This window comes from Amblyomma maculatum, chromosome 2 (assembly GCF_055883805.1).
Source record: "Amblyomma maculatum isolate TAMU_Amacu chromosome 2, ASM5588380v1, whole genome shotgun sequence".
Taxonomy (NCBI): Eukaryota; Metazoa; Arthropoda; class Arachnida; order Ixodida; family Ixodidae; genus Amblyomma; species Amblyomma maculatum.
In genome coordinates this window covers 173,415,167-173,426,030 of record NC_139345.1, presented here as the reverse complement: position 1 = coordinate 173,426,030, position 10,864 = coordinate 173,415,167, and the positions used below count along the sequence as shown (strand labels likewise).

The 10,864-nt window shown below is 44.6% G+C and overlaps 1 protein-coding gene across 1 annotated transcript in view; it reads left to right on the top strand.

Moving 5' to 3' along the window:
• LOC146200454 (uncharacterized) overlaps positions 1 to 10,864 on the top strand; it is a 102,001-nt gene that overhangs the window by 56,834 nt on the left and 34,303 nt on the right. The window contains exons 14-15 of the mRNA XM_084592369.1: positions 5,726 to 5,883; positions 7,867 to 7,982. Of these exons, the coding sequence (XP_084448495.1) occupies positions 5,726 to 5,883; positions 7,867 to 7,982 (274 nt within the window). The remainder of the gene's footprint in view (positions 1 to 5,725; positions 5,884 to 7,866; positions 7,983 to 10,864) is intronic.

Sequence of the window (10,864 nt, the reverse complement as noted above, 5' to 3'; positions counted from 1 at the left end):
AGTTCTACCTTTACTGAAAGTTGCAGTTTTCAAGCTGCCAACGACACAGAAATATCTTTTCAGGCTATAAATGAACATAAATTCGCGGTTAATGAATATTGCACTGCATACATTGCCAAAACAAGTGCATTGCTATGCGAACAGAAACCGGCAGGTAGACATAGCAGAAGCAGCCGACATATACTTTCCGGAGATTCCGGACAGATGGCGCAGCATTCCCATTTGCTTGGCATACTGCACTGGTATGAAAATTCACTGCAGTAGCGATGCAGCACTGGCTTGTCTGGTTATACAATTGTGATGCAATAATAACATGAATATTTCTGTAACGGTGCAATATTCTAGAGCGTGATCTACAAAATGTGTGAAGGGACGATATTCTGCTACGCTGATGCGTTTCAGCTCTGTATACCTTTGGCTGCATAGCCAGAAAAAGCGGTCCGGGAGTATAGTAGACTTAGTGTACATTTTTTGCATGCATAAGTGGTTAGGGCTGAACTCTTTGAACCGGGTGGTAGTGGCGCCTACGCCCGAGCCATGAATATATATATGTTGCACTTACACCTGCTTTGATTTTAGCCACCAATAGAGGGTTTACAAAAGTAAGTCTGGCAACCATGAACGGCACGCTGATCCGGCGCTGGCAGCCATATTTTGTTCGCTCTATCCGTTCGCTTTGGTTCGCTTCGTGTCCGTCCGTCAGTGCCCGCCATTCTGTCCGCGCTTTTCATGTTGTAACCTAGTGTGCAGTGCTTGGACCTCTTTTCTGTCCCTGGCGGTGTCTATTAGCGAAGCCAAGAAGCGTATTTTGACAGCCGAAGCGTAGCGATTACAAACTGCTCTACGAGTCGTGCATGGGCCCCTCGTTGATCCGCGCAGCGTCATCCGTATCTAGGTACAGCATCTAGAGTTTTGTAATGTGCAGATTTGTTTTTGTCTGTGTGCCTTTGCTATTTACTTTAACGACTATGAGAGACGATCGCGAGTTTGCTGGGTTTGCGCATCACCCTCGCTCATTCCACTGCTACCAGTGGGATACTCGTTGGTGAAATGAGCGAGGATGCAATTGGTTTTGAGATGAAAGAATTGTGCGTAATTTGACGTAAGCCGGAATGGCGCTTAGCATTTTCCTGTCTATGCCGTCGACGCAGTTATTGGCACGAGTCTGGGAAATAATCGGGGGCTGCTTAAAAAAAGAAAGAAAAATGTGTCATGGTAATTTCTGCTTCCAGTGAGTGAAGATTGATTGGTGTGCAATAGGCGATGATGAGGTAATAAAATATTTGTAATTAATTAACCAATTGATGAAATAAACAACAAAAAAAAAAAGAAAAAAATGGAAATTGAGGGTTTAAAGGTGAAAAATGCTCAGAAGGAAAAACCAGTATTTGGTGATGCTAATGAAGAAAATTTAGAATGTGTAATTGATTAATTGAAATAATTGAATGTGTTCAAAGGTGTCAAATTACTCAGAATGGAAATGTGATTGTTGCTGACTCTGAGTATTGATTGATAAAAATATAAAACATTAAATAAAATAAAGGAACAAATAATCGAAATATAAAATAAATAAAAGCTAAAAATTCAAAAAAGAAAGAAAAAAACGTGTGTGAGAGAGAGAGAGAGACACTATCGCGTCATACCCTTAACGGCGGAGCTTAAGTGTCCCCCTAATGTTTTATAACAGTATTGTATAATATAAATTTGACTTTATGAACACAGCCAGTTGCACCAAGCACTGACACTTCGCAGTAATGTGAGTTGACTTCAAATTTTTTTTTCGTTTCAGCCGAGTTCCTCTTCCTCCGAGTTCCTCGAAGCTTCCCATGACAACACTTTCATATGAGGTTAAGGCTTCAAATGTCTGCTATCTGACAGAGGGAATAAACAAGAAATCGGCATATTTACTAAATCAACTGAATTTTATGTAGCTGTCAATTAGCGAACCATCGGGTGACTCGATAAAATGCACAAAAGTGAAAAGCAAACTTCGTTATTTTATCGGCCGTACTAGCTGGTATGAAGGCACAGAATGCAAACCTGAGCTGCGCGCTCTGGACGTCGACCGGACTTTGCATGTATTATCACGCGATAACATCTTTTGAAACGGGCTGTACGTGAGTATATTACAACACACTAGTGGGATGTCATCTTCTCCTGCTTTAATAGACGCCGCGGGTTTGGCAGCCGCTTTTGCAGCGTGCCTCGGGCGCACTAGACAGCCGTATTGCTCTCTGCACCAAGCACTACAATTTCGTATGACTGTGAAAAGTAGTTTCGGTAATCATGCCCTTATCTTAAATCAAATACACAATGGTAAATGCAACCTACGTACAAACGGTTTCAAAGAACGTATTTGAACTATAGTGTTCGGTATACATGGGCAGGACATGTAATGCGAAGAGAGGATAACCGATGGTCGCTGAAGGTAACAAACTGGATTCCAAGGGAAGGAAAGTGTAGCAGGGGGCGGCAGAAAGTTAGGAGGGCGGATGAGATTAAGAAGTTCGCAGGGGTCAAGTGGATGCAGCTAGCACAGAACCGGGTTAAGTGGAGAAATATGGGAGAGGCCTTCGCTCTGCAGTGGGTATAATCAGGCTGCTGCTGATGATGATGATGTTCGGTATACATGCATTGCTCCTTCTCACATGTCCTCCATCGAAGTATAAGCTTATCCTTCAAGTTAACAAGGCTCCATAGCGCGCAAAACAACCTTGCTGTTTTAGGTGATAGCACGTTCTGTGAGCTAGCTCCCAGTCAGAGGGACGGGCAGTAATGCTTTACATGATGCAAGTGACACTTGTAAAACCGATTAGGATTGCAAACGAGCGGTCACATACACGCGTTTGCTTTGTTTCCGTGCGCATCTACGACGGTGCGCTTGCTGCAGAATGGTACGCAGTAACCAGCAGTTACCGTAGCAGTTGGTTAAAAAATGCAACAGTCGCTTGTGATCATTCCAATGCACCTTGCGGTGCAAGCACGGGTTCCACAAAGGCTCACCTTGACAGCGTACTCGATGGGAGGCGCGGGCGGACTGAACAAAACATGGCCGCCGCTCACAGTTTCTGTCTCTTTCACTAAATGGCGCTAACTTTTGTAAAGCCTTTATTAGCCAACCTCTCTTTTGTTATTTCTACTCATTCAGTCTACTTTTCAAGTGTTCAGCCGTTTTCTCATCCTCTCCGCACGCGCTGCATAATGTGTCTATTTCTTGGTACTTTGCAGGGTACTTCTGTCCTATAGCCTCGGACAGCAGTGGGCTGCCCCTAGAATTATCGTAGATGCTTTCTTTGTTAGTATCTTTATCGAAAGTTTGATACATTTCCAGTGCTGATTCCATCTGCATCCTTGTTTTCCATAGACCCCTTTCTGTTTCTTTCACCTTTTCTTATCCGATAATTCTGGCTTCGTCCCCCTGCCACTGTCCAAATATTGGCTTTGCCATTTTTCTGGTCCGCTTTGTCCAGTTCATGTCAGCGTTCTGCATAAACTACCCCTAGGCATGTCCTTTTACCGGCAGTTGTAATGCGACAAAGATATGGTCTTTGTAAAATGATTTTGTTATTGGCCAGTCTGTGCCTTGGTGTGTGAACATACCTCTTCATCCCCCCTTGCACTTTGAAGTCTTCCTGGTATCTAGACTTCTCAGTGCCCCCTGAAAGTCGTTTTAGTTTCCAATAGCTCAAGTGCATAGTTTCAGCTTGGCTTTTCCTATCTTCATGCCATCCCGTGGCTGCAGTTGAGCATGCACATTGGCCAGTCGTGCCATTTCGGACACTGCTTGGCATTTCACAGTTCGTTTATATTGATTTTGAGAAGGGGACACTTTATTTCAACGCCTATGCATACATCCGCCGCATGAATCCATGTGCTGATTACAGTACACTAAAACAGTTCTGTTGATGCGCAATTTAACTGCACAGCATGTTTCAGTGCAATGTATGTTTAAACACAACATGCCTAGGCTTGTCATTGATGAATTTTGATACCGGGTGGGGTGAGTGCGAAGGGGCTATAAATGCCTGAGTGGCCGAGGGTTTAAATATACATTCCTCTTTCTTTCCAAAAAACAGTTGGCAGTTTGCGCTCGTCCTGTACCCTGTCTTGTGTGTGTCTTTGTTCGCGCAACTTAAGGTGGTCTGAAAAATCAAATATTGGTTGTGTGTGAAATCCAGGTAAGCACTATTAGGACACGAACGACTCAGCTTCGCAACAGACAACTGTTGCTAAATTTGTATCCCTGAAATCCGTCACTAAGTGCACATAACGTTATATGCATCGCAAAGAATGCGGGCTAAATCAGCAACTCAAAAAATTTTTGTACATCTAAGTGTATTCGTACATGACTCATATGATACGATACTCACCGTGTATCAGTTGTTAACCACGAAAATAAAAATTAGGGGACACTTAAACTGAACCGTTAAAGGTATGATGCGATAGCGTTTCACACGCAAAAAAAGTAGGTTTCACTTTCCAATTGTTGCTTATTTTAATTTTCTCTTTACTTTTATCATTTTTTTTATACGCCGATACTACAGCATCTGCCAACATTGGCTTTTTTTTCTGAGCAGTTTGACACATTCGAACGCATTTTTTATTTAAACTATTTCAATTATTTATTGATGAATTACACATTCTAGATTTTTCTAGTCTATACTACAGCATCTGCCAATATTGGTTTCCTTTCTGAGCAGTTCGACACGTTCGAACGCAATTTTCATTTCAATTATTTATTGATCAATTACACATTCTAAATTTTCCTAATCGAAGCCACCAAGAATTGGCTTTTTATTCTGATCATTTAGAGACCTTTGAAGTCCGTTTTTTTTATTTTTCTAGTCTCCAATTATTAATTAGTTAATTGTTCAGTACATGTTTATTTTTAATTAGCATCATCAAGCATTGTCCTTTCATTCTGAGAATTTTGACACGTTTGAGTCATCATTTCCAATTTTTATTTTTTCAGATATTTCACTTAATTATTGAATCAATTACATACCACAATATTTCTTACTTAGCATTATCAAGCATTCGCTCTTCATTCTAAGCATACTGATACCCTTGAAGATCCTTTTTCTAATTGTTTTCATTTTTGTTTTCTTATTTTATCAATTAATTACAATGATTTCTTTAACTCATCACCTATCACACAGCAATCAATGATCAATCATTTTAACCACCCATTACCCCAATGCGATTTTTTACACAGGCCGCAATTATATCCGGCACGTGGTGCTGATTGCGCCAGCAGCTTTATGACCGGACGAGAGGTAAAAGCCATTGCTTAAAAGAACAAAAGAACCCTTAGAACATTTGCCTTGCATGTAACAGCCAGTGTAATTTTGTAAAATAATGACATGATGACTTTTTCTCAGCGGTGAAGTATGAAAAATGGGCAGTGAGATTGTGTGGTGCAGAGATTGCAGTAGCGCAGTTCGATGTGCACACTCTGACCAGCTGACTATAACTAACATACCCAGGTGAAAGCGGTGCAACTGGCGCATGCGCAGATCGATCGGTGGGATCGGTCTATTGAAATTAATGTGGTTTACAGGAAGTGTTCGGAGAAGCCCAGTGCAGTCACCTCAAGCTAAGGCGAGTTTGAAATAACGAGAGTCGATCACGGTTGTCCCCTGGCATCAGTGGCACTCCTCGCGCAGTGGCCTCTTTTTGCCCAAATGTGGAACTGATTGGAATGCCGGTCTCTCCCTGCCCACAGCTGCAGCAGTGTGTGTTGGAGCTGTTCCTGGAGTGTCTCTGCCTGGCATTCCGCCTGGCAGAGGAGGGGACCACGACCTCCTTTGCAGCACAACTGCGGAACGCATGGCCAGCGTTGCTCCCTTTCTTGTGGGACACACGGGCACACCAGCGAGAGCTGTGAGTGTCTTTTCTTCTTCACATTACACTTGCTACCAGGGGGTGAGCGCAAATTATGGGAATCATGGCAAATGAAGCCACTCTTATGATAAGAAAAACCCAATAATGACACAGATCAGTGCACACGTAAAACAATGAGAAATGTGCTCAAACCACACACACAATATTTGCAAAACAAGCAAAATGAAAATGTTCACCAATTCGTGAATGTCTGCTGTCGACTGGAATTGCATCAGCGGCTGGAATGTTCCACGTCGGGACCAAAAACCATTGATAGCATGACATGGAAGGGCTCAGGCAGCAGGGGAAGCAGCAAACAAAGGGTGGAAGGGAATCCCTGAGGTGGTTGTACGCCAAAGGTCCCAAGAGGTCTGCGAATGATGACGAAGCATTGAGCACTTTGAGACCGCCAGCGCACATTGCGTTGGCAGAAGACGCCAAAGGTCTAGTACAGGCGAATTGAGGGAAGTGCAGTACAGCGTGGGCCCAATGTCCGTCAGCTGCCACCTCTGTGCTGAATGCCACATCCCTCGTCCGCTACCTTTCTTCACACTTCAATTTTCTGGCACGTCGATCTTGCCATATCTTGCTGCACCACGTCACACTTCTTGCTCTCCGTTACAACCTTCATTCTACAGCCCCTACTTTGACTGTAATGATGAATGCGAATCGAGACGTGTGATTTCGGGTTTTTTTTTGTCCAGTCCCACTTAATGATAACCAGTTGAATAACTGACTTATATATTTTTTTGTTTTTTCAATATCATTCATTATAAGTGGACTGCTCTACAGATGGGCTGAGCATGCGTGGTAGACATCTAAGACGCAAAAACTCTGGCAGCTCTCCAGACCAGTTTAAGCGAAGATAGCTATTTACACAATAGTCAGTGCTCGCAATAATGGCCCCATTGACAGATGCCATAACCTGGCTGATATTCATCGGGTTTTCAGTGCCTTTGAGCTGGTGAAAACGTTTTCACCTGCTCAAGGGACTGGTGAGAACCAGGGTGACAGCTAAGAAATTATTAAGATCTTGAGCAGTCTCACCTGTTCATAATTTGGCAGAGCTTCAGGGCTTCCTCTGTGTACAGAGTCGAGTTTATCTCAGATAGCTGCAAACAGTTAGCGAGGGTCTGTCTCATATCTGCTTTTTTTATTTGGGTTTCCATAGCACTTCTCTATCTCATCCCTAAACTTTGTCTACCCAGGTACGATATCTGTGTTGTCCCTGACCCACGGTAGTGTTGTGCCTTGAGAAAGAAAGCAACTTTGATTAACTGCATTGTTTGATTTCAGCTGTAGCATCCCTGTACTTGTCGATAATGTTTAGGCAACATTGACATGCACATTCTCAACTTGTGCCGATAAAGCCAGGAACAAAATCAATCCCATACTTGGTGGAAGATAGTCTATCTTGACTCGCCATGCCAGTTTGTTCAGGCACGTCTTCCCCGTTCAGTTTGTGCCAGGCAAGGAAGCATTACTGGGCGACCTCCACCAGGTTGTGAGGATGGACCAGGGGAATGGGAAGACGGGGGAAGGTCAGAGCAGCCACAGCAAGATCTTTGAGTCTCGGTCTCATCTTTGTGCGACACAACTTAGCGTAACAGTGTGAAGACAACCAAGTCAGTGACCGGGAGTCAGAAAAGGGACCAGCGGATTACAGTGTGCTAGTCAATAGGAAGTTGTCAAGAAATGCACATCTAATTATAGAGGATGCAATAACCACTGACCCAGACCGCCAGAGTCAACTAGGAGATCAAAGGTGTGGTGTAGCACATGTGGCGGGAAGGTCAGGAATAATCAGTATCCCGCAAAAGAAAAGTATGTGACTTGTTTGCTAATTGAAGGCAATACTGTGGAAAGGGTAACTTTAACAGTAACAGTAACTTAAAGAGCAAGAGTGCAAAGGGAAGAAGAAATGTGCATGTGTAGGGGGTAGCCCTAAGGGTAGCATGTTGTGCAATTGTGGCTCTGATGCAGGGTGCCACTGACCAGTGTGGCCTTTGCCTGGCTACTGTGGTTTGCTGCTGAGACACGTTTCCGGGACGCGGCTCTGCTAACCAGCCTCCAGATGGGGTGCCAGGGTTTGCCACCCGGTAAGAGAGGGGCTTCACTGCAGATGCATGTTTGAGGGAATTAGTTTCGGAACTGGTGGGTTTGGTCTGTACATGTTAGTGACATACCAGAGATCCAGGGGGTTAGAGGTACGTAAAGTAGGCAATGTTGGGCATTCTTCGGGGCTTGCTTGTACCCTGATGCAGCAATTATTTAATGAGGCCATTTATGAGCAGTGGTGGCCCACTTTAGGCTTAGACAGATGCATCGTTTCTTATTTAGCAGGTGCTTGAGCTATGAGCTATACCAGGAAACGAGGAATGTATTAGAACGAATTTGTCTGTTAGCTCATTCACATTCTCTTGAAGACCCCGCCGGGGTGGCGCAGTGGTTACGGCGCTTGACTACTGTTCCCAAGGACGCAGGATCGAATCCCGGCCTCGGCGGCAGCTTTTCGATGCAGGCGAAAGGCAAGGCGCCCGTGAGCTGTGCGATGCACGTTAAAGAACCCCAGGCGGTCGAAATTTCCGGAGTCCTCCACTGCGGCGTCTCTCATAGCCTGAGTTGTTTTGGGACGTTAAACCCCACAAACCAAACCAACATTCTCTTGAAGTATCCACCAGTTCTCATGAATGGAATGCTCCTAGAGCTATGGGAAGGAAGTACTGCTAAGGCACTCGATCTCTGCTCTATAGTGGAATGAAAATCTGCTTTGTTATGATTCTTTAGTAACGTGCATCATCTCAAATGCTGGGGAGAGTGTGTGGGCTTAGCTAAAAGAATTACATTGGGGTGGCTTGAGCCATGGATCAAGTTGAGGTATAGTTTCGAGAGAGGTGTTTAACACAAGATCGAGTATGCTAGCAGATGTCTGGTTACCACGAGTTGAGGAATTTCTCGTTTTATGCTTTTCAAAATTCAGTACAACCTCGTTAATTCGAAGTCATCGGGACCGCGAAAAATCTTCGAATTAAGCGGGTTTTCGAATTAACCGAACACACCAAGAAATAAGACTTAGGCAAAAAAATTCGTTGCAGGAACGTGTTACCTTTATTCGGCATATTTTGAATTACTACTGAAAGTAATCAGAGATGCTGGTTTGCCGCGTCCGGTAGTTTGCGGCTCCTAAGGTCATGCTCTCGAGTTGGTCAAATAGACGAAACATCTCTGAACTTCCACCGCGGCACTGAACAAAACTGCGGATAACGTTCAGATAACGTTCAACCAATCCTCGACAACGCTCTCGTTAGTGCTGCCGCTCTCACCACAGACGGTGAGAAAGGTTAAATTATTGCGTTTGTAATAGGGCGTCAATAAACGCCCTATTACACGTTCTTTAAAACGGCAAAACCATCCATTGCTGCACTTAAATTCCTCGTGCCCAAGTTGTAGAGCTAGGTCGTTGGCCTTCTCCCGCAGTAGCGTTCCATTGACGGGAAGGTGGGCAGCGTTTGCTTTCTGCAGCCAGCGAAGCAGAGCAGCTTCCACATCTTGATACGTGGGAGCCCGCACTCGTGACCGCTTCGAAGAATAGGTCTTGCCGTAAGCCTCTAGTATTTTTGACTTGTTGCTCAATATTGTGGACAACATCGAGAGGGGCACGCCATGCCTTTTGGCCAACTCGGTCTTCGAACAAGCGCTCTTGCCTGCTTCCTGGATCAAGCAGAACTTCTGCTGCAGCGTTAAAGTCTTGTACTTTGGCATTTCTGCACTGCTACGGTCACAAAGCTAGCACTTCTGCACAGTCCCGCCCAAAAAAAACGGCACAGTAGCCGACCCCTAACCACAGCGCACAACACAAAGAAATGGCGCAGGCGAGACCGGCGCGGCGGTGGTGGTGGCGTACTTGCAGCGTCGGAGGCACGGGGGAAGAGTGGGCGAAGCACACCAAGGGATGGAGTGGGGGCGAGGTCACGTGATAAAAACCGGTATGCCCGCCGTGTTGCAGTGAAGCACGTCTTCTCCTCTGCAGGCGCGTGTTTCGGCGGTGCGCGAGGCGCACTGTGGACCGATTTTTGTGCAGAGAGTGCTCCGGCTGGGGCGCTTCGCCTATAAATCATCACCATTACTATGTGGCTTTGCCTCGCGGCTCTGTAGGGCCGTCGTTTCGCCGGGTTTGCGGCGAAACATGGATCAGGCATTGCCGCATAGCAGTCCAAATTTTCGAATTAACCGTGCTGGCGCAGGCCGCCTGTTCGAATTATCCGGCCAAATTTACATTGGAAAATACGGGACCGCAGAAAACCTTCGAATTATCTGGGATTTCGAATTAACCGAGTTCGAATTATCGAGGTTGTACTGTAAAACATTTGTTGTGTTCTGTTTTGTTATGCACCATGTTTCCTTACAGATACTTCACCAGAGTCCTAACTGCCTGGGACACTGGCCTGCATTCAGTTTAGTAATTGTGGTTCACAGTGGCAGAGTTTGTGTGAGGTTGGTAACCCAGATATAAATACAGTAAGATGACCATTATTTTGTTATTGACCTTCAGCAGAATGAATATGTCTTGAAAACATGTTCTGCGTCCCTTAAATATAACATGAGCCTACCCATGTGCTGTGAACAGGGTCGATAGCAGTCCTTGGAGAAAATCCTTGATTTTGGAAACTATATTCAAGGCCTTGAATACTCTCAAATCTAAGAAAGTGGTATACTGTCCTCGAAATTTAGGCTTGGTCAGGATGGTCAGGACAGAACAGCACTTGAGCATGAGTGGTGAAAGCCATTGGTTGTCTCAAGACTCAGTACCATGAAATGTTCCTGTACGCAGGTACCTGAAGGCTTATCTAAACTTGGTCACTGATTTTGGCATTGTAAAAATTTTCATACTTAATTTGTTTAAATTAAGAGTGCTGGTAGTTGAGTTCATCGATCAAAGCTTTCCGTATAGGTCTGTGTGCCATTAAGACGAAAAATAACA